Genomic DNA, 25,599 nt, shown 5'->3' with positions numbered 1-25,599 from the left:
TTGATGTCTCCGATGATAATAGTTTGACCAGCACTCTGGTGCAGGTCAAACTATGTTTAGATTATCTGTAGATTAGATTAACACAACGAAGTTGTGCTAATTTACAGATGTGTCATCCACATCTTCTGTAGCTTCTTCTTCCCAGTGTATAGCAGCAACCAACAATATATTTTGTCCTATTGGCCATCTTGCACCAGCACCATGAACCATTTCTCTCAGATTCACAATCTTCCTTAATTTCTACTTTTGGTGGTGGAAGTTCTTCAGCTATCATTAACAATACCTCTCCTCCTGCCCTATTTCCTCTATCTTCTCTGGAAATACAGTTTACCTGAAATAATTCTATTATTTCAGGTAAATAATGGATACTTTCAGGTATTTGGCATTGATTAGCCAAGTCAGGCTAATCAATGCCAAAAACTCCTCTCCTTTATTTCTGATACTTCAGACATTCATGTACATACAATCGAACCCTCTTGGGTCCCACAGTTACCCTTATATAATGTAATTTCCTGCCCATTCAGATTCGTAACCCGGGAAACTGTATACCCACAATCATTCCTGCACTCATACTCTGCTATCTCAGAAATGGCCATTTCTTCTGTCATTCTTGCACTCACTCTCATTTGTCCCATTTGACTAGACACATGCTTGATTGCTTCCTCCTAATATCTCTAGTTTCCCTTCTTTTGCACTTCTAAACTCTCACTGAACAACATTTTCCTCAAAGCATCTAACCTCCAAAACCATTCACGTGCAGTCCTTCAGGCATATACAAGTCCTTTCATTCATCAAATTCATTCCACACATCTATAAACTTCACACTATTCTTGTGTTATCTGACTAATTGGCAATCATGGCCCTTCTTCTCAATTCTCTCCTGTCATACTGTGGCAGCAGACTGACAATCTTTACTTTTTTACTCTTCATTTTTGCTTCTTCCAACAACTTTTTCATATCCTATCTCATTGCATATTTCTCACCTTTCACATCATTTGTGCCTGCCAAAATAATTAATTCATTTGCTTCTTTCTTCTGTAAACTTAAAGCTTAACTAACGTCCTTTATCTTCATACCTGGAAAACATGCTTTTGTCACTTTCTAATTAATTATCATTGAATCCCCATACAATATTTTCTCTTTTCTCCCAGTTTCTCACACTTTTATACTTTTTCAATTCACTCTTTCTTTTTTTCTTCTTCCTTCTATACCACATCATTTCATTGTCGGTCAGTCATTAATCTTGTCACTTAAGTTCATGTTTTGTCCTGTGAAGGAGTCTTTTTAAGCGTGCAATTTCCTTTTGCACTGGCATCTCATCATCCACTTTATTACTTTCATCCACTTCCTTCAAACTCTCATTTTGTGCATTCTTCTTATTTCATGCGCTATCATTCACTGCTTCTGCTTTATTCTCCATAACACTTTTAAAATTACACCTTATATTAGTCACTTCATTCTTCTGCTCTCAACATGACTAGCATGCATTTCTTGCATTTGCTCATGAAACATTTATGACAAACATTCTCTTCATTCTCGCTTTCATACCACAAACCATTCACTCCCCGCAGTGAATACATTAAACTCATTCTTCATCACACACTACATCCTGCATAATAATACCATTCAACAATCTCTTGGCTGCCATTTTTCTTGTATGTATCGGTGCCATAATGAGGGCACTTTTATAATAATATCGCATAATAATAGTAACAACTAAACAACACAGTCAAAAATAAAGAAAACAATCAATTATATTTAACAACATTCCAAAATATATACTAAAAATAAGGATTTATATGAGCAACACATGTAAGGCAGTGACAGCATCAAGAATGATGCTAATGCTAGTGCCCTCTCTCCATGTTCTCAAATTGTTCTCATGGTCTTACTTACACCATAATGCATGATTGTTTAAATTTTCAGAAAGCGCGAACATGGTGGGTGCCCAGAGAACTTGATCCCTAAACACAAAATAAATTGAATGGGTCTGGCCTTGCATCATCGCTTTTACTATGCAGATGAAGGAGAAGACATATTGAACAGGATTATTACAGAGATAAATCATGGGTTCATCACTACTGACCAAAATCAAAGTGTGCTCCACTGCATTAGAAACATTCCACTTCACTGGCAAGCAGAAGATCAAACGTTACGCTATCAGAGGAGAAATCTTATATTTATGTTCTTTTGAAATTCCCAGGGAGTACTGCTTACCCATTTTCATAAATGTTGTTAAAAGATGAATGCCATATTGTACTGTGAATTATTAAATTTTATTGAAGCTTTGGGATGCAATTTGCCGAAAATGTCCAAGCCTACTAATGAGAGGAATATTGCCCCTGAATGACCACGCAAGACCTCAGATCTCATACAGCTACGAGAACCATGGAAAGAATTCAAGAACTTCATTGGGAACTCTTTTATCATTTGCCTTATACCCCAACCTTGCCTCAAGTGGCAAATGTTTTCCTGATGATCAGCAGGTTGAAAATGAGGTGCAGAATTGGCTGAGACATCAGACAAAAGAATTCTATGCTGCTTGTTTTTTTGAAGGACTGATGAAGCAATGGGATAAGTGAATAAATGTTGAAGGAGATGGATTATGTAGAGAAAATATTAACCTCCACACTTTGGAGGTTAATATTTTACTTGTTTATATTTTTTATAACCATTTGTAACTTACTTATTGACTTTTCCTCATATGCATTTAAAGTTAGAAAAAGAATTTGTTTTGGAAGTTATTTTTTATTAAACAAAAAAACATTCAATTTTTGTCCAGTCTGCAACAACTTGTCAGCTGGCAAAATCTACTTGCAATGGATGGGCGAGTGTATTTGTTGAGCCCTACTTATACATCATATTATCAGCAGTGTTGGAGCAGCATCCCAGCAAAGGCTAACATAATGCAAAGATCATGCAAATAAAGGCTAGTCACATAATATATGTTTCTTTTAGAAAGAAATGTGGATAGGAGAAATGTTAATAAGTGGCATGTTTACTCTGAATTAAAATTGTATATAGAACAGAGCTTAACGAATATTATAATCAGTTTATGCTCACTGATAGTTGCAGTGATGAATAAACTGCAAAGAGTGAACTTTTGATAACTGAAAACATACTTTTTTTTTTGTGCAAAGAGTCTTACTACAGTGTTTCCATCAGATAAGAGGATCTTAATCCAGCACACTGTGGGAGATGCTATGAGCAGGACTTCATTTCCTAACTGTAAATCATGGCATTGGAGTGGGGATGTTTATCTTGGTATAAAATTGATCTGCTGTTTTTATCAATGTTACCATAATGCCATTAAAAACCTGGAGAGATGTAACTCTATGTTTTGGATAAATCAAGCTGTACTTCCTGCACGTTGGAAATTCTGTAATGAAGAGCCATACATTTTTTCAGCAAGACAATGTCTTTCACATAGCATAATTCACTGTTACATAATTGAAGGATGTGCCTCTAATGGAAGTGTGTCTCTAATAGACTGCTCAAATTCCTAATCTAAATTCAATGAATACTTGTGTGATGAAATGTGGACCAATTTGTTGATTGAAATTGCTCTTGAGGCCAACATCACTAGTATAACTCAAAACAGTCCTACACCAAGAGTGAAGGTGAATTTTCCATAAAACTTTCTATAAGAATGCTGAAAATTCTATACAGATTATTATTATAATATAGGCCAAATATTTGGTATCCACATTATTATAAATGCACTATTTTGATCTTGGTTTTTATTTCTTTGCTATTCGAGTCATTTCTAGCTATATAGCATATTATACAAGTATAGAAAATTTATTTCATTTGCAATATACAGCAAGTTATCCATGATTTGATATTAATGCTGGTATAAGTAACAGTCATAATGAACTAATTTATATAAATAAAATTTGCATGCTGTTAATTAAATTTAATCAAACTTATATTTCATAAAAAGTTTTGTGTGACATATTCATAGCCAACATAAAAGCTGTAATATGATAGTATTAGCATTATCAGAAAATATTAACATAACTCATCATGAGATATCAAACTCTCTACAGATTATGCTCACCATCTATACCAGCAATGGATATTAGCAAGAATTACAAAATGCATTATTCAACCATGCTTATACAGAAATCAATTTAATAGGAAGCCAAAGAACAATTCAAAAACATCAATGGAGAGGCTGGCTAGCTATCTCTCCCATCTTCCCTTTCATGCACCATTCATTGACATGTCATGGTCAAGTAACTTGCTCATACAGAGGTGGCAGGGGTTTTTCTTTCCTGAACTCACATAAGATAAAATACTTGAATTTTTAGGAGAAAGAACCTTGCCACATCTATATGTGACCATTTAACTTTCCTTAACTTGAAAAACCTTGAAAAAGGTGCTTCACATCCTAGATGAGATTTGACCCACATCCTTCCAACCAAAGACTATCGATAATAATGGCTGAGCTATGGAATCTTTGATGGTGAGCAGCTGTTTACACACACACATATGTGTGTGTGTGTATGTGTGTGTGTGTGCGCGCGCGCGTAATTAAGTAAAAAAAAACCTGAAGCATTTGTCATCATCAAATTCTTAATATGCACCTCAAAGCAGTTTAGTAGGAGACAGTGATAATAATACATGAAAAGTTTACATTATTACTAATTTTCTATCAAATATTTTCCTCCAGGTTTGTGTGTCAAGACTATTATTGTCAGATCTTATATTTGTATCTTCTAAGGTATGTTTGACTGCATTAGTCCACCCTTAGTCTTTTCATGGCATCTTGCCAACAAACATTTCTTGCTAACTTTCCTCTCCCATTCTGTTTAAGTGACATACCACCTGAGATTAGCTCTGCTCACACTTACCTGAATATTAATAGGGTCAAGTTATTATTATTTTATTGGGCACCTTCATGGAGTCCTAAGACTCATCGTGGGAGATCCAAGCTGTTAACACAATATCTGCCATACCTCTCCTTGAAAACAGTTCGAAAGTTAAAAATAACAAATATAGAACCACATTTCACCAAACTAACTTATTCTCAACAGAAACAATTTCATTTAATTTATATATATATATATATAAATTAAATGAAATTGTTTCTGTTGGGAATAAGTTAGTTTATATATATATTTATATATATATATATATATATAAATTAAATGAAATTGTTTCTGTTATATATATAAATTAAATGAAATTGTTTCTGTTGGGAATAAGTTAGTTTGGTGAAATGTGGTTCTATATTTGTTATTTTTAACTTTCGAACTGTTTGCATTAAACTTTTAATTTGAACATTTCAGATCACACAGTTGAAACACAATCATGCAGTCATCACTCAGTCCTAATAGAAGTTAGTCAATACCCGCCAAAATATATAATTTGTTTAAATTTTTTTAGTTGTTGAAAATTTAATTATAGAATAGACTTGCACTTATTTCTACAATACAGTCCAAAGGCTAGTGACCAAGAGGGTGAATGGTCTATGGAATGCTCTCTATTAGGATAGACTGAGAGTTTGTGATTTGCAAAAGTTGTTTGGTAGGTAAAAAAAAAGGGGGGGGATATAATAGAAGCATTATAGTTACTTAATGACGTTTATGTGCCTCCATAGCTCAGTCAGTATAGACGAAGCCCTTTGGTTGGAAAGACCTGGATTCGATTCCATCAGTGACATGAGGAACCTTTATCTGGTCTCTTTCTACTAAAGGTGAGTTAGCTCTTCTCATATGGAAACTTGTTTTTTTTTTTTTTTTATCCCCAGAACAGGCAAACTGGGCCGTGAACAGATGTAGCATTTACAGATGTAGGACACGCACCAGAAGGCATAGCGCTGCCCACCTTATCCTCGAAGCAGTCACTGTTTCAAATCATAATAGGCCATGCGTAATACGAATGTAATGGGCAACTAGGCCTAATATGGGAAAGGAGGAGGAATGGCTTTTATAGGATTGATGCAGGGGAAATATTTCAGCACTTGGCTAGATGGCAGAACAAGAGATCATCCCTGGAAGTTAAGTAAGAGTGTGATTAGAAAGGGCATGAAGACTAGATTTTTCACTTGGAGAGGTGTGAACGAATGGAATAGTTTGCCAGAGTCAATTGTGAATTCTTTTTCTGTTAATGGGCTCAAGGAGAAGTGCAATAGATTGTGTGGATAGTTTTGGTCTCCTGTGACGAGTCTTTGGACTCCATGGAGGAGCCTGTACAATATTAATAATAATATCATATTCAGGCCTCTGTTCAGGTCTCTAATTTTTCTAAGAACTATCATATGTGTGTATCTAATCTTTGATCTAATCTAACTCTCAGATCCATAGCTTAAAACTTGTTTGAACACTCTCTTGTATATTGCAAGTTTGGTGATTTGCCTGGTTTCTCTCTTATCCCCTATAAATTTATTCATCTCGATCCCCAATATACCAGCTTTGATTATTCTCTTGTCTATTTCCAGATGTAACTTGTCATCTTCACTAAAAAATATTTTACTTATTATATAGATTTTCCACTCAGAATGCACCTGAAGTTTTCTGTGTTCCTGCTTACATATATAGTTTTGTTCTTTTTATTGCTGATTTTTCATGGCAAATTTGTTACTGCTGTTATTCAATTTAATTAAAGAATCTTGGAGACTTGCATTAGATGTGTTTAAGAGTACAAGATCATTCGCATAAAGCAGAGAACGAAGTTTGATATCTCCAATCTTAATATCAAATTGGAGATGTCTTTTTTTTTTTTCATAATTTAACTATATAGGTGATGAATAAGAGTGGAGATAATGGGCATCCTTGTCTTACATCAGATTTTACATCATAACATCTAACTGCTTACTTAGAACTGAAATATGGACTATGTAATGTATAATGTTTTGAAAATCTTTTCCATGAGAATCTTATTGTATGGCTTTTCCAAATCCACAAAACTTATGTTCAGATCCTTGTCATATTCCGATGATTTTTCAACTATTTGTTGTAAAGTGAAAATCTGATTCTGAAATCTCCTGAATCTAACTTGTTCTTCTTCCAGTTTCTCTTCCACAATTTTTCTCAGCTTCTTTTTAAGGATGCTTGGAGTTTCCTTTCAAGGAGACTGGGTAGTTGCTCTTCCCAATAATGCATAACATTGTACACATCTGAAAGGGTGTGTGCTTATTATGGGATACCAAGGCAGTGCGATGTCATTAAACTACTTATGCAAGTAGCCCAGTCATGACGATAGTTCATGTGCAAACATTGTTTGCTTATAGTTGGATAAAGGATTAAACCAAAAATATAATTTCTTGGCATCCTTTATTTATAGTATAACCAAGTGAAAAAACTTTCAACATCTCTCAATGAAACTTTTCTTATTTCTTGTGTCTTCTCTCCACATGAACTTGTGCACATCTTTATGTTGGAACATGATAATGACTAGTCCATATCCTGAGCATAAATTCAGCAAATGCTTTTCATTGTTATCCTTGCCCTTTTCTCCAATTGTTTCAAAAACTTGTCTATATGGCTGTTGGGATTCACTTTAGATCTCACAGTTGAATCCCAACTGTGAGATCTAAACAGCTTTAGAGCTGTTTAGATCTTCAACAACAAGTACCACATTTTCCATTTTCTTTAAATCAGTTGCCTGCTCTAGTGACTCAGAAAATTCCTCCACTTCTTCTTTAGAAGAACCTTCTGTGGGACCTTAGGCACAAATAAGTTTCATTGTCAATTTTCCAATTTTGAAGTTTGCCCACATAACTCTTCTTCCAACTGCTTTCCAATCAAAAGGTTTATTTTCATGTTTGGTTGCAAGCTTTATTGCTACTCCTTTCTTTCCTTGATCATTGTTGTCCAAATATAACATCCAAACATCCTATACTTATTATTTAGTAAAATATCACCTATTTTTGTCTTCTATGTTTGAGTGATGCCAATTATTATTATTTTTATTATTATTATTATTCAGGCCTCCATGGAGTCAATTCATTGTGGGAGGTCTATCATACCACTCCTTGAACTCATTGACTATTCTTACCTTCACTACTCCATCAGGCAATGCATTCCACGGTTCAACCACCCTCTATGCAAAGAAACCACTCCTCATCCTCTTGCTCACAGCTTCCTTTTGTAACTTCCAGGGATAGCCCCTTGTAATTGCTCCTTCCTGCTGTTACACCAAGCAAAAGACCTCCCCAGTGTCAACCTTGTAACTACCTCTCAACAGTTTAAAAATCTCAATCATATCACCTCTCCTTCTTCTATCCACCAAACGCTGCAGTCCACATTCCCTCAGCCGATCCTCATAACTAACATTGTACAGTCCTGAAACCATCTTTGTTGTCTGCCTCTGTACCCTGTCCACAGTTAATTTATCCCCTTCAAATCCTGGGTACCAAATTTGAGAACATTAGTCTAAGTGTGGATCAGGGTCTTATGCAACGAAATGATAACTCTTCAATCTCTGCAGGTCAGCATCCTTCTCAGTATTGAAGCAATCCTCTGTGTTACCTTCACCACCTTTGCAATATATTCCCTGAATTTCAGTTTTCTATCATTCATCACACCCCCCAGATCTCTTGTCTCCCTTGCTTCCTCCAGTACTGCTCCTCCAATCGAGTATGCAGCATCCCATCGATGTATCCCAAACTTCAAAACTTTATGTTTTGTTGCATTGAACTGACATCCCCCATTCATTTGCACATTTGTCTAGTTTATTCAAATCCTCTTGCAGGGTTGCCACATCTGCACTATTACTAATAACCCTTCCCAGCTTCACATAATCTATAAACAACTGAATATCCCCCTGCAGTCCATTGACAATGTCATTGATATAAAGGTTAAACAATACAGGTCACAGTACTGATCCCTGTGGAATCCCACTTGTAACCTTCTGCCTTCTTCTATATTGCCCCATCATACACAACTCTCTGATACCTATCAGACAGCCAATCCTGAATCCAGTTGTCTAACCTAACATCTAAACCCATGTGCTGCAACTTAAATATCAGCTTATCATGTGGCACCCTGTCAAATGGCTTTGCAAAATCCAAAAAAATGTCACTGTATACCTTTCCCTCATCAACTGCTCTTGTCACATTATTATAGAAGGTAATCATATTACTAAAGCAAGAGTGCCCCTTAACAATCCATATTGAGTCTCATAGATAACATTACCATCATCTGCCCAATGCTGTATATGGTTCCTCATTAATTTCTCTGAGAGCGTAACAACTATTGACAAAATATAAACTGGCCTATAGTTAGACACATCCAGTCTGCTACTGCCCGTATGCAATGGCACTATCTTACTTTCCTTTTATTCTTTGGTTACCTTTCCCGTAATAAGACTTTCATTGACAAGCCAAAATTCCATCCTGTCCCACAGCTTTATTGTCATCCAGAATACTCAGTATTTGAAACACACTCTCCTCTTATACCTCTAAACCTCGCCCTATCCCTCTAGTTTAAAACCTACTTCTCCAGGATGAAATACTCCAATAAAGTGTTCATTGAACAACTCCACTATGTCCTCTGCATCAGTCACTCTATTCCCATTTTTATCCCACAATGTCATTCTTCCACAATCATTTCTCCTCCTACTGGCCAGATAGCTAAAAAATTCCCTAGGATTTTCTTTGGATCTCAGTGCCAATCTGTTCTCATTTTTCAGTTTTGCATTTCTTACCATACTTGTCACTCTCCTGGCCTGAGTCTTATATTCTTCATGCATCTGCTCTCTACTCCTTTCCTTATATCTCTTTCATTTCCTCTTTTTCACCTGCAGTTCCTGTTTAATATTGTTTGCCATCCACTTTACATCAAATTGTGTCCTCTTCTTCGCTTGTGGAATACAGCTTACTATTGCTGCTAACAAATATTCCTTCACAATTTCCCAAGCGCTAATGATATCCTGGCCTTCCAATTCTGTCCTCCACTATTATTATCACCTGCCTTATAATTCCACATACATTCCGTCTCCTTTGATACTCCTGCATGTCTATTCATCTTCTAAGTCAAAACTACAGTGTTACTCTCTCCAACTGGGGGAAGAGATGCCATCTCACTTATAATCTGTTCTTCTGATGCTATGACCAAACCCAAAACTCTTGAACTTCTTGTTCCCCCTCTATTACATGCTGCCTAAGAATTGTCCATCAAGAATTCTAGAAATTCCATTTCCTTATTATTACATTCATTTTTCTCTTCCCAATTTATACTGCTGTAGTTAAAATCTCCCAGACCAATCATTTTTCTTGCACTTGCCAAGCTCAACTGCCTAAACATCTCCTGCTCCTCACCCTCTGTGCTCCTTGGCTTGTAGCAGCACCCCCATTAATTATCCTGTTCTGTCAACCTCTACCTCATACCATATGCTTTCAAAACCATTATTGTCACTGCCTTCCAAAGCCCTCACTCTTAGAGGATGTAAGTCATCACTTATCATAAGCAGTACTCCACCACTGCGTTTTTCCTTCCTATCCTGCTGAAAAATCCTGGACCTGCTACTTCTATTCCTGTTATTATATCGTCTTCCGTCTACCACATCTCAGAGATTCCAATAATCTTTGACCATTTTGATGCTATCAGTACCACTAATTCATCTCCTTTATTCCGGATACTGCTGGTTAGTATAAAGCATAAAAATGCACTGCTTCTATACCTCTGCCATTATCTCCCTCCCCCTGAGACTCCACTGGACTCAGTGTTACCTGATGCTGTCCCCTTCCCCCAAGCACCCATTTCCACGAGAGGCTACTCCTGCTACCTTCCACCCTGGGAATTGTAGTTTACCTGCACTGACTCACCGACTCGTTCAGAAAACTGCAATCTCTCCAGATACCTATGTCTTTCCTCATTCAAATGCAAGCGGTCTCTCACATGCAGTTTCTTTCTGTCCTCAAATGCCCTCTAAGCATCCACATATTCCAGTCATCTCTTCTGACACATTCTGTCTATTATGCTATTCATTATTACTGCTGAGCTTGTCATTATCATACCTGGGTAACACACACACGCACGCACGCACACACTTTCCCCTCTGCACTGCATTTTCTTTTGTACAATCTCAAGCATGAATCTCAGATCTCTCATTATGTCATGGTGTTTTTCCAGTTTTTCCACAAGCTCAATGTCGTTTCCATTAATACTCCTTATATTAAGTTGTAATATTTAGTTCTTCTGCTGTTGGATTTGTTTGCTCTTCTTCTTCTAGATGGTGAGCTTGAGTCTGTTCCAGCCTCAAACTAGACTGACTTTTCAGTGTTTGCCTTACTGCCTGATGAAAAACAGTGGGGACCTTGTTTAACTGGGAGATGCCTCAGCCGACATGAAATCCCATCATGTTGCGCCATCATATTATTTGTGGTTTAAGCTAATAGAGAGTACAATTTGATCTGCTAAGTTCCTAAATTGCCAGCCCATCCACTTTTGTTCAGTACCCAGTGGATACACCATGTGAAAGTGAGGATTGGATATTCTGTTCTCTGCATTCCTTAAAGGTAATGTGGAGGTCTCCTTTAGTTATTTGGCTTTAACTCTTAAGCAACCTGATAATATTATACATATTAGTAATATAATTATAATGTTAAGGAATATATAGATGTGCATTACGCATGCATGCATATATATATATATATAAATATATATTAATTATAAGTAACAATGAATTCTTATTACTTTTCTAATAATGGTTTTTATGTTTTAGGTCTTAAAACAAGAAAGAAATTTGTTGGCTGCCTGCAAGCACTTTATTTCAATCATAACAATATCCTTTACTTATTAGCCAAAGATGATGTTGCAGTGAGACATCATAGCATTTTTCCAGTTGAATATGGATGTTCATCTGTAGATATGTTGCCATTAACATTTCCTCTTGCACATTCACGAGTATTACTAGATCAGGTTGACAAAAGATGGCTAAATTTATCAGTAATACTGAAAACAGAGAAGGAAAATTCAATTATTGCATCAGGACTAACTAAACGAAGCAAAGGGAAGGGGAAAGGATTTTGGGAGGTTAGTTGTTATTTGCTTTATTATATGTAACTAATGACCAGTTCTGTGTGATTTTATTATCCACATACATGCTGTATAAAGGTTATTTACATTCAAATATTTGACATGTATTTGTCAAATACAGTCAAATATTTGACTGTTATTAATCAATTAATTAACTACAACAGTGCAGATATTTGAAAAGATTACCTCCCAAAAGTAGAAGAGCTTAAGATAGTCATTCATGTATAAGTTATGTAGAAATAGTAGAGTTTCAGTAAATGGCTTCTCAGAAAGGACTACACAACATCTGTTGCATAGACCTTTTCTAACAAGGAAACAGTATGTCGAGTTCCAATCCCATACATTTCTGGCATTTCAGAACCGATTTCCAGAATTCTAAAGAAATATGATTTAGTCGCTACTTTTATACCCATCAATAAACTCTCAACTTATTTCCCTTCTTCAAAAGATAAATGCTCTCCCAGGTGTATACCAAGTTCTTTGTGACTGCCATCTATACTACTTTGGACAAACCGGATGCACAATAGAAAAGAGATTACAAGAACATCAATCATATACTTTCTACAGGAAATCCAATAAATCTGGATTGGCTCAACACAGAGTAGACACAGACCACAGCATTCTTTGGTCTGAAACACACACTACTACATCGCTGTCGATACAAATTTGAACATTTCCTTAAAGAGAATGCTGAAGCCTTGCTTCACTATCCAAAATTCAATCAGAATGACTGCCTATCATTATCAAAAATATGGGAAAGGTTGATTAGAATAATGCATCACTAACTAAGTAATAACTCATCATAACACTAATTATGGGTAAACGTGTGGACAGACTTATGTGTTCGTCGAACATGTTGTTTATTATTTTAACGGTATAATAGAACACAGAAACTAAGTAAATAATTAATTTATTAACTTGATGCTGATATTTCGCTGGTATTATAACCAGCATCTTCAGAGCACAAAAACACTGTTTGTCACAATATGCGAGACTAAAACAACATGGTGTACTTAAACAAAATTGTAGCAGCAACACAAAGACTAGAGTCCTGATTTTGGCGCCCTCTATCTGAAAAAAAAAACAAAAAAAAAACACTATCATATATTACTAGAGTCCTAGAAAAGTGCTAGTTTTTTCTTAATATGACTGTCTCCCAGATCTTCGGCAAGTTAATACAGCCATATTTGTTGAGATTTGGAGTGTGTTTTAGGGCTTCTGTCACCTCTAAGAACAATCTCTCTGATTTATATGGGTTTCTGTGTAGTACTTTTGTGTTTTTCCAGTTGATCCTGTGTGCAGGGGTATCCAGAGCATGGTCTGCTAGGCCCGACTTCCCATAATGATAATTCCGGACGTATCGTTTATGTTCGCTGATGCGGATATTCAAAGTTCTTCTTGTTTGACTATAGTAGGCTTGATTGCATGAGCAGGGTACTTGGTAGACTCCTGGATGTGATAAAGGAGGAATGCTGTCCTTGGGTGAGCGGATGAGGGTGGCTAATTTGCTACATGGTCTGAATGTAGTGCGTAGTTTATGTTTATTGAGAATTCTTGAGATCTTTTCGGATGTGCCTTTAATGTAAGGGATGGTGACTGTTTTGTTGTAGTTCTCTGTGGTGGATGGTGGGAGGGGTTTCTTAGGAGTGTTTAGTATTTTGTTTATTTTTTGTGGATTGTAGCCGTTGGCCAAGAAGGTGTGGCGTAAGTGAGTCAGTTCAGCAGTAAGAGCCTTGTCATTTGAACAGATTGCTCTCGCTCTATGGGTTAGCGTTTTTAATATGCCATATTGTTGAGAAGGATGATGGTGTGATTGTTTGTGTAAGTATCTGCCTGTATGTGTGGGTTTTCTGAAAACTGAAAATGATAAGGAACCATCTGGGAGACGTGTGATGAGTGTATCCAGGAAGGGCAGACAGTTGTTGGCTTCCAGTTCCATAGTAAAGTGGATTTTTGGATGTTGGCTATTTAAATGTGCTAAGAATGTTTTCAATGTCTTAGGGCCATGTGGCCAAATAGCAAGCACATCATCAACATAGCGTAGCCAAAGTGTTGGTTTGAGAGTGGCTGTATTGATTGCTTGTTTTTCCGGGTGTTCTATGTAAAAGTTGGCTGGTGGGGGGGGGGGGAAGGGGGAGCCCATGGCTGTCCCATCAATTTGTTTGTATATTTTCCCTTTCCATGTGAAATATCCTGCATGTATTGTGAATTTGAATAGTTCAAATATATCATTGGGGAAGTGTGACTTCAGTAGATTGAGGGTTTCTATTAGTGGTACATTTGTGAATAGTGAAGTGATGTCAAAGCTTACTATTAAGTCTGAGCTTTTTAGGGTGAGGTGTTGTAAGATGCTTTTTAGGTGTGCTGAATTTTTGACAAAGGAGGGAGAATTGTTAGTGAGAGTGGCTAGTAGCTTCGCTAAATGTCTAGCCAGTTTGTATGTGGGACTATTTATACTGTCCACAATTGGGCGTAGGGGTGTGCCTGGTTTGTGAATTTTTGGTGATCCATAGATCCTGGAAGGGTTTGAGTTTGTTTACTGTGTCTTTGGGCCAGGAAGTGACTTTTTTTAATAATTTTCGTGCCTTATTCTTTTGTGTGTTGGTGGGATTGCGATCTATAATTTTGTATGTTGACTGATCTTGTAATAGTGTGTGCATTTTGTTTTCATATTCAGTTGTGTCCATCACCACGGTTGCATTTCCTTTGTCTGCTTTTGTTATGGTAATCTGGCTGTTGTTGTGTAGCTCTTTTATAGCAATGAATTCCTTATGTGGGATATTATTTTTGGGAGGCTTGGACTTGATTAGGATGTTGGCCACATCTAAACGTATGTTGTTAGCTATTGTTGGAGGCAGGTCGTAAATTCCTCGTTCGATGGACGCCATTATTTCGGCTTTTGGAACTTGCTTGGGAGTTATGGCAAAGTTGTGCCCTCGACTTAAAGCAGTCGTGGCTTCTTTGCTTAAGGTGAATGACGATAGATTCAAGACGACGAGGTCTTGTTGTAATTGCGGTCGTTGTATGGTGTTCCATTGTTGTAGATTTTCGAACTTCTTTTGGTGCCGGTTTTTGACTCTGTCGAATTCTTTTTTTTTGCCATTGCATCGGTGATGTTCTCTAAGATCTGCCAAAGTTCTGTATTTAGAATATTATGCAGTGATTCTCGTAATGCGCTGATGGTTGTATTTGCTTGTGCTAATTCCCGGTGAGTGGTGTTAATTTGTTCGCGTAAAAGCGCTACACTCGCTCATTTATAGATGCGTTGGGCTTTGGCCGAGTGGAACTTGTTTTTGATTTTAAAACAGTTCGGTATTAATTCGGTGTCTCGGCACCTCTTTAAGAAGACTAACCTGTTTAGTTGCCGCGCCAATTTCAACTTCCACTTACCATATCGTCGTGTCTTGCGTACGATATCGTCTCCGTGAAGAATCCTTAAACGTGTGGACAGACTTATGTGTTCGTCGAACATGTTTATTATTTTAACGGTATAATAGAACACAGAAACTAAGTAAATAATTAATTTATTAACTTGATGCTGATATTTCGCTGGTATTATAACCAGCATCTTCAGAGCACAAAAACACTGTTTGTCACAATATGCGAGACTAAAACAACATGGTGTACTTAAACAAAATTGTAGCAGCAACACAAAGACTAGAGTCCTGATTTTGGCGCCCTCTATCTGAAAAAAAAAACAAAAAAAAAACACTATCATATATTACTAGAGTCCTAGAAAAGTGCTAGTTTTTTCTTAATATGACTGTCTCCCAGATCTTCGGCAAGTTAATACAGCCATATTTGTTGAGATTTGGAGTGTGTTTTAGGGCTTCTGTCACCTCTAAGAACAATCTCTCTGATTTATATGGGTTTCTGTGTAGTACTTTTGTGTTTTTCCAGTTGATCCTGTGTGCAGGGGTATCCAGAGCATGGTCTGCTAGGCCCGACTTCCCATAATGATAATTCCGGACGTATCGTTTATGTTCGCTGATGCGGATATTCACAGTTCTTCCTGTTTGACCATAGTAGGCTTGATTACATGAGCAGGGTACTTGGTAGACTCCTGGATGTGATAAAGGAGGAATGCTGTCCTTGGGTGAGCAGATGAGGGTGGCTAATTTGCTACATGGTCTGAATGTAGTGTGTAGTTTATGTTGTTTTGCAGTGCGTAGTTTTTTTTTTTTACACAAACAATCACACCATCATCCTTCTCAACAATATGGCATATTAAAAACGCTAACCCATAGAGCAAGAGCAATCTGTTCAAATGACATGGCTCTTACTGCTGAACTGACTCACTTACGCCACACCTTCTTGGCCAACGGCTACAATTCACAAAAAATAAACAAAATACTAAACACTCCTAAGAAACCCCTCCCACCATCCACCACAGAGAACTACAACAAAACAGTCACCATCCCTTACATTAAAGGCACATCCGAAAAGATCTCAAGAATTCTCAATAAACATAAACTACGCACTACATTCAGACCATGTAGCAAATTAGCCACCCTCATCCGCTCACCCAAAGACAGCATTCCTCCTTTATCACTTCCAAGAGTCTACCAAGTACCCTGCTCATGCAATCAAGCCTACTACGGTCAAACAGGAAGAACTGTGAATATCCGCATCAGCGAACATAAACGATACGTCCGGAATTATCATTATGGGAAGTCGGGCCTAGCAGACCATGCTCTGGATACCCCTGCACACAGGATCAACTGGAAAAACACAAAAGTACTACACAGAAACCCATATAAATCAGAGAGATTGTTCTTAGAGGCGACAGAAGCCCTAAAACACACTCCAAATCTCAACAAATATGGCTGTATTAACTTGCCGAAGATCTGGGAGACAGTCATATTAAGAAAAAACTAGCACTTTTCTAGGACTCTAGTAATATATGATAGTGTTTTTTTTTTTTGTTTTTTTTTTTCAGATAGAGGGCGCCAAAATCAGGACTCTAGTCTTTGTGTTGCTGCTACAATTTTGTTTAAGTACACCATGTTGTTTTAGTCTCGCGTATTGTGACAAACAGTGTTTTTGTGCTCTGAAGATGCTGGTTATAATACCAGCGAAATATCAGCATCAAGTTAATAAATTAATTATTTACTTAGTTTCTGTGTTCTATTATACCGTTAAAATAATAAACAACAACTAATTATGGGTATAATTAGTTGTTGTTTATTATTTTAACGGTATATTATTTTAACTGTTTTGGTCTCATTATCCATCCAATATCCTTTTTTGAGGTCTACCTTGCCTTCTCTTTTCAATTATCTCATATTTTAGTATTTGTTTAGGATGTTGGGTGTTGGCCATTCAGTTTACATGTTCAATTCATTTTTGTTTATAATTGTTTAGTTTTTCTTCTATTGAGTTTGTTTTTAGTTCTTTTAAAATGTCTTCGTACCTTTTTTGATCTAATAATGTGTATTTTGCAGTTCTTCTCATAAATCTCATTTCACTTGTTTTTATTCTTTGTTTGTCTTGTTTGTTTATTGCCCAAATTTCACTGCCATATAATAATGTGGGCACTGCTAAAGTATTGTATATTTTCGAGCATGTTTCTTTTTGTACTATATTTGGGTTGAGTGTTCTATTTATCAGGCCTATAATCTGTAAAAATTTTGAAGTTTTTAATTTTGTCTTTTTCTCCTTCATATGATATTTCACATCCAAGATAAATCCAAGAAAGTATTTATCTGTTCTATTATTTTATTATTAATAACTATTTGCTTCTAACTGAAGTTTGTCCACAAAATGCCATTGTTTTAGTGTATTTAATAATATAAATAAAAAAGAAACAGAGTCTTGAAAATTGGAACTTGGAATGTGAGAACATTATATAAACTAGGGAATTTTGACAACCTTATACAGGAAATAAAAAGACTTAAAGTTGATGTGATGGGAATTAGTGAAACAAGATGGCATAACATGGGAAAACTAGAGAAAGATGGATTTACATTTGTATATTCTGGTGGAGAGAAGCATGAATATGGAGTGGGTTTCATGATTAAGAAAGACATCTTTAAATGTGTAATGGGGCTGTGGCCCATAAACGAAAGAATAATACTTATTAAATTAGCTGCAAAGCCTTTTAACATCATGATTATCCAGGTTTATGCCCCTACGATGAATCACAATGATGAAGAAATAGAAGATTTTTATAATAACTTACAAAAATCTATGGAATATATAAAATCAAATGAGATACTCATAGTGATGGGTGACTTGAATGCAAAGGTTGGAGAAGGGGAAGAAAATCCAGTTGTTGGAAAATTTGGACTAGGTGACAGAAATGAAAGAGGTGAGAGATTGATACAATTCTGCATTCAAAACAATTTGCACATAATGAATACTTTCTTTCAACATCCAAAGCACAGACTGTATATTTGGACAAACCCAGATAACTCTATAAGAAACCAAATAGATTTCATAATGATAAATAATAGATACAAAAATAATATAACCAACATAAAAACATACCCAGGTGCTGATATAGGTTCAGACCATAACCCTGTTGTGTCCACTTTAAAAATTAAACTAAAAAACATTTCTAAAAGCAATCATACTGAAAGACTTGACTTCACAGCTATGAATATACCTGACAACATAATGGTGTTTAACTCAGAAATTAGGAAGAAATTAGATCATGTAGGATATAAAACAGAAGACAATATACTTTGTAACACAGAGGAAATTGAAAACAGGTGGTCAAATTTTAGAAGTGCAATATATAAAACAGCTAACGAGGTTATCCCAAAAATTAAATACAATGAGAAAAAACCCTGGATGACTGAATCAATTCTAGAACTTATGAATGAAAGACGAAAAAAGAAAAGTACACAACAGTATAGAATACTCAGTAAAATTATAAAAAATGAATGCAGGAAGGCTAAAGACAAGTGGCTAAATGAAAAATGTAAAGAAATAAAAGAAATAGAGGAATTGGACAAGAAACACAATAGTAAAGAAATGCATAAATCAATCCAAGTTCTGACAAATAAAAAGAAAAATTTCAACCATAATCCTTGTATAAAAGATCAAAATGGAAAAATGCTACTAGAGACACAAGATATTAGGGGAGAGGGAGATTAGGAGAGGGCGCTAGTGGGCCAAGCGCTGTGGACGCGATTTGAAGAGCTCCTGATTCAGATAAGTTTTAGTAGGAATAATTAAGTATATATGCATAATTGTTTAAATAAGAGCGGCTGTAAACGTTGTACGCTACCGATATTATTAGTGTGGGGGTTTTTTTCTTGCCTAAACTAAATTACGAAATTGTTATTATTAGACCTAGTAACCTGCAGAGAAAAAAAAAAAAAATGGCGGCGGCATTGTCATTCCATGATTTTAATTTAGATTTCAGTCGTTTCGTTAAATGTGAGGTCAGTTATATGTATTCCTTTGATTACATAAATGATTTGTGGATGTTTAGTGCATGCAAAATGTGACCTGAACGAGGAACTGATGAATGCGAATATGAAATTGATGACAGAAAGTGTTAGTACCGATTGTATCGCGAGTGCACGTTTGAAAGAGAAGGATGGTGAGATAGAGATGCGAAAAAATGTTAAAAAAACAGGAAAAAAGAAAAAGAGCGAATTGACAACCGTAACGGATGTTAAAAGGGATGAAAGTGAGGCGGAAAGAAACGAAATTGAGAGAATAAACGAAAGTAGAAATGGCACGATGCAGAAATCGCAAGTAAAAAAAATCGAAAGAATAAATGATAGCTAAAAAAGAATGAATGATGGCAAAAGTTGGACGCATGTTGGAACGAAAGTACTGAACCAAAGAAAGATGAATGACAGTAAAAGTGAGAAGAATGATAGCGAAAGTTGGACGCATGTTAGTCCGAAAGTACGGAAACAAAGAAAGATAAATGAGAGTGAAAGTGAGAAGAATGATAGTGAAATTTGGACGTATGTTGGACCGAAAGTACGGACACAAAGAAGGATGAATGAGAGGGAAAGTGAGAAGAGGTGGTCGAGAGTTAGAAAGTTAGAAAGATTTAATGATAGAGAGAATCTGTCGCGAGGTTCGGAAGGTGAATTGGATTGGATGAAGGAAGAAATGAAATGGATGCGGAATGAAATTAAGAGAATTCAGGTCAAAACTATTAAAATAAATCATGATGACATGAAAGAGTTAACGAAAGATGAGCAAGTGGCGTTGTATGGCGACTCCATTATTAAAGGTGTGCTAGAGGTATGCACAAGGTATGTTTTCCAGGTGGTAAAATGAGTAGAGTGACTGAGGCATTCTGTCACTCTACTCGTTTGAGTAGCGTGACAGAATGCCTCATGAGGCGGGAGCGAGCAAAAGAGTTAATTGTATTAATTGGTACAAATGATTTGAGAGAGAACAAAGAGCATGTCAAAATGAATGTCAGGAGACTGCTTGGAAAGATAAAAGAGAATAGTGTGACAGGAAGGGTAGTCAGTGTGTTGCCTAGGTATGATTGTGGTGAAATGAGGCGGAGAGCAAGGATTATGAATGATATTCTAGCTGAAATGTGTGAGGAGATGGGAGTACAGTTTGTTAATGTGTGGAATGAGTTTGAGGGATGAAGTGAGCTGTATGGGAGCGATGGACTGCATTTGAGTGGTTATGGTGTGAATCGCTTGGAGAGACTGCTACTGGAAAGTAGTGAAGTGAATAGAGAGGATGAATCAGATCGAGAGGGGAGTGATGTGATGTCGAAGAGCAGGAGAGATTGAAGAAGTGGAAATGAATGGGGAAGTGAGAGATTTTAGTATAGAAAATGAGAGAATGGGTGTGCAAGAGGAGCAGGGAAATGGGGAGGCTCAGGGTGGACAGGGGTACGCAGCGTGAGAAAGGTGGATGCTCCAAGAGGAGGTGAGAGCATGTGTAGGCAGGAAAGTAATGGGATGACCAGGGATCAAGAGGAAACAGATGAAATTGAAAAGGGTTCTAAAATGAAGAAGCAGAAAGGGAAATGGCCCCAGTCCAGCATGGAGAGATCACATCGAGTGAGTGGTATCAGTGGAACTAGCTGTAGATCCAGAAATGAGTTGTTGTGTTTGTATACCAATGCGGATGATATGGTTGCACTAATTGCGTCTGTGCACCCAGAGATTGTCGGAATAAGTGAGACATGGTTAGATGAGGACGTCATCCTGACAGGAATAGAGATGGAAAGGTATGATGTGTTTCGTGAGGATAGAAGGGGTAAAAAGGGAGGGGGAGTGCTATTGATGATAGAGAAAGAGTTATGTCCATACAAGGTAGAGATGCAAGAGGGAAATAGGGCCAGTGGTTTTGAGGCAATATGGTGTGAGATAGAGGTGAATAGAATCAAATACTTGGTGGGATGTTGTTATAGACCTGGTGATGTGGATGGTGGTGATAGTGAAATGTATAGTCAAATAAGCCAAGCAAATAAGAAAAGGGTGATCTGGGTGATTTTAATTATGGCAATATAGACTGGAATGAAGAGATAGCAACCGGAAGTAAAGAAAACGAGTTTCTTGAGTTTTTGAGGGATAACTACCTCAGACAGTATGTAACAGAGGGCACTCGAGGATTAAGGGTCTTGGATTTGGTCATCTCATCGGAGGTTGTAATTATCAATGAGGTGTCTAATCACCCACCAATTGGTGAAAGTAACCATGAGATGATTACCTGGGTGGTTGCCAGCTGTGCAAGGACCCCTGTGAAAAAAGGGTATATGTGGAACTACAAGGGGGGGGGGGTTATTATGAAGAGCTCAGGAGACAGCTTGCAGGTGTAGCATGGAATGAGGAGTTAGCTGGAAAAGAGATCAATTGGGGGATTTTCTAAAACTATTTAGTAGATGCAATGTCTAAATGTATACCATGGGTGAGAAGGTTAAATAAGGTAGGTGTAAGATGGATGAATGAAGAGATTAAGCATGCAGTACAGAGAAAAAGGGCATTGTGGAGGCAGCATAAGAGAAGTGGAAGTAACCAATTTCATGAGGTCTACAAAGACCAGGCAAGGAGGGTGACTTGGTTGGTGAGAGTAGCTAAAGAGAGGTATGAACAGCAGTTAGCTAAGGAAGCCAAAAAGAATCCTAGGGAGTTCTTTCGATATGTAGCCAGCAAAAGAAAGAATGATTATGGAAGGATGACATTGATTGGAGGAAATGGTATAAAGACAGCTGTTGCAGAATGTGTGGTGAAGATACTTAATAAGCAGTTCATAAAGATCTTTCAATCTTGTGAATGTGACTTCATGGAGAGATTGAGAGCAGTTGATGATGGGGAGGAGAGACTGACTGTAAGTGAGCAAGAGGTGTTTGGGGAGTTGAGTAAACTAGATGTAACTAAGGCTGTGGGACTTGATAATATATCACCGCGTATTCTGAAGGAATGTGCCAGAGAGTTGACACCTGCCTTGACATATTTTTTTAATACGAGTCTTGCACTTGGTCAAGTTCCTAAGGAGTGGAAGGAGGGCAAGATTGTGCCACTTCATAAAGGAGGTGATCGAACTCAAGCATCAAACTATAGGCCTATCTGGGTGTCAGTTGTTGTGGTTAAGTTGTTGGAGAAGCTTGTGAGAACTAGGATCCAGAGTTGGGGTTGACAACAATGGTATAATCTTTGATGGACAGCATGGAATTGCTAAAGGAAGGTCATGTTTTAGTAATCTACTTACTTATTACAATAAAGTGACTGCTTCCTTGGACAGAGAAGAAGGATACACAGTAATATACTTGGATTTTGCAAAAGCTTTTGATAGAGTACCACATGATAAGTTGACAGTCAAACTAGAGCAGATGGGGTTGGATATTAGATTAGTGCATTGGATTGGAGACAGGCTATCTGATAGGTATCAACAAGTTGTGTATGGGGGTGCAATATCCAGGAAAAGAAAAGTCACTAGTGGAGTGCCTCAGGGGTCTGTTTTAGGGCCATTACTATTTAACTTGTATATTAATGATATTGGCGAAGATTTGGATGGAGATATTCAGTTGTTTGCAGATGATGCAAAGTTGGGACGAACCATAAAGAGTAGTGAAGATGCTGTGGTCTTGCAAGAAGACTTGAATAAATTGAGTGATTGGGCAAGCAAATGGGGATGTGAGTTCAATGTTGCAAAATGTAAGGTTTTAAAATTTGGAAAACAAAGATGGGATGCAGAATTTATGCTTGGTGAGAATGTATTGTTGGAAGTAGAGGAAACAAGAGATCTGGGGGTGATAGTGGATAAGGATCTAAAATTTAGGGGACACATCGCCAAAATTGTGAAGACAACACAAAGACTTCTGGGAATGATGCGGAGGACACCGACGTTTAGAAGTAGGGAGATTCTTGTTCCATTGTATAAGGCTTTGATTAGGCCACACACGGACTATTGTGCCCAGATTTGGTCACCTTGTTTTCAGAAGGATGAAGAGATGTTGGAAAGGGTCCAAAGGCGACTGGCTAAGGTAGTTTCTGGCCTCTGGAATGTCGAGTATGAGGAAAGATTGAAAAGATGTAATTTGCAGAGTCTAGTGGAGAGAAGGAAGATGGGAGATATGATAGAGACCTACAAGTTGGTAAGGTGTTGTTATTGGATCAATGGTGGAGAAGTTCTACAGAGAATAGTGGGAGATCAGGGGAGAACCAGAGGTCATCCCTGGAAACTGTATAAAGAGGGTGTGAGTAGGGGAGTGAGAGGCAGGTTTTTTTCGTGCAGAGTTGTGAGTGATTGGAATGGCTTGCCTGAGAGTGTAGTGTCTGCAACAAGTTTGAATGTGTTTAAGACACGGTATGATGAGCTGTGTGTGTGATAAAAGGACCTCCCAGATGAGTCTTTGACTCCATGAGGTCTTGGGGTAATAATAATAATATCATAAAAAGATGGAAAGAATATGGAAAAGAACTGTTTGACTCTGATCGCACAGATGCACCAGATATACAAAATATAGATGGTGAACCAATTACATATGAAGAAATAGAATACGTACGCTCTAAGCCAAATGAAAACAGGTAAAACACCAGGCCCTGATCAGATCCCTATTGAATTGTTAAAGAAAGTAAATGAAAACACACTTAATGATCTAAAGGTTATTTTTAATAACATCTATGATTCAGGATACATTCCTGATGATCTAAGGAAATCCATCTTTGTCACTATTCCCAAAATTCCAAGAACTTTTGAATGTACAGAATATAGACTAATAAGTTTAACAAGCCATGTTACAAAATTACTACTGAGAATAATCCTAGAAAGAATAAAAGGCACTTTGTCAGTAAGACACTCAATCAGGTTTTCAAAAAGACAAAGGTACAAGAGAAGGAATCTTCAGTTTGAAAACATTATGTGAAAGAAGGCCTTGACAACCAGAAAAGCATATATCTTTGTTTTATTGATTACACCAAAGCATTTGATTCAATAGATCACAAGAAATTAATACATATCGTACAGAATAATGGTTAAAAGGAAAAGATCTTCGTATAATTACAAATATATACTGGAATCAAATGGCTTCAATAAGATATAAAAATACATATTCTGGCAACTTTGAAATCAAAAAAGGAGTAAGGCAAAGATGTGTCTTATCACCTTTACTGTACAATATATATAGTGAGCAAGTTTTTAAAAATATTTCAGAACTGAAGGGTGTAAAAGTCGGAGGTAGGAGCTTCAACAACTTCAGGTATGCAGATGACACAGTTCTTATAGCTGAATCTGAAGATGATCTTCAAACCTTAATCACAGAAATTTACAACAGAAGCTTAGACGTAGGACTAATTATTAACCTAAAGAAAACAAAGTGCATGATTATATCAAAAGAATCAATAAATAAGAAACTGAACATAACTGTTAACAAAAAAACAATTGAACAGGTTCAGTCTTTTATATATTTCGGACAAATGTTTACAGACAGAGGAAATTCCCTTAAAGCAATAAAAAAAGAAGAATAGAGATAGCAAGAAAAGCCTTTACTGATATGAAAACTGTTCTAACATCCAGAGACATTGATATAGACACAAGAAAAAGATTAATGAAATGCTATATCTGGTCAAGCCTTCTCTACAATGAAACTTGGACTCTAAATAAAGAAGCAGAGAAAAAATTAGAAGCTTTCGAAATGTGGACCATCAGAAGAATGTTGAAAATACCATGGACAGAGAAATGAAAAACGAAGATATTTTAAAGAAAGCAAAAATGAAAAGAACATTAATGAAAATAATTAAAGAGCGAAAACTTAAATATTTTGGACATCTAACCAGACAAGAAGACATTCAGAAATTAGAAGGGAAATTGGATGGAAAAAGAGGGAGAGGTAGACCCAGGAGAATGTGGTTCGAAGACATTAAGGACTGGACTGGCTTGAATTACCAAAAATGTTCTAGAGCAGCAAAAGAAAGAAAAAGGTTCCATGACATGGTTGCCAACCTCCTTCTAGGAGATGACACTTGAAGAAGAAGAATAATATAAATATAATTTTGTTATTCTGGGAAATTTCTATACCTTGATTGTTTAAGGTGTTATTATTATTATTATTATTATTATTACTACAGATATCTCCATGGAGTCAGTAGACTCATCGCGGGAGACCCAAACTAGCAAAACAATATCTGTCATATCTCTTCTTGAATTCATTTACAGACGAAGAGCTCACAAC

At 36.8% G+C, this 25,599-nt stretch overlaps 1 protein-coding gene across 7 annotated transcripts in view; it reads left to right on the top strand.

Annotated features, from left to right (window-relative positions):
- axo (axotactin) overlaps window positions 1–25,599 on the top strand; it is a 927,649-nt gene that overhangs the window by 243,630 nt on the left and 658,420 nt on the right. For all 7 annotated transcript variants that reach the window (XM_090410025.1, XM_090410024.1, XM_090410023.1 and 4 more), the window contains one exon: window positions 11,674–11,984. In XM_090410025.1, coding sequence (XP_090266151.1) covers window positions 11,674–11,984 — 311 coding nt within the window. The remainder of the gene's footprint in view (window positions 1–11,673; window positions 11,985–25,599) is intronic.

Source organism: Typopeltis vanoorti, chromosome 20 (assembly GCF_054136105.1).
Source record: "Typopeltis vanoorti isolate ZY-2024b chromosome 20, IOZ_Tvanoo_1.0, whole genome shotgun sequence".
Lineage (NCBI taxonomy): Eukaryota > Metazoa > Arthropoda > Arachnida > Uropygi > Thelyphonidae > Typopeltis > Typopeltis vanoorti.
Note: the sequence above shows the minus strand (reverse complement) of the source record. Positions and strands in the feature narration are given on the sequence as shown.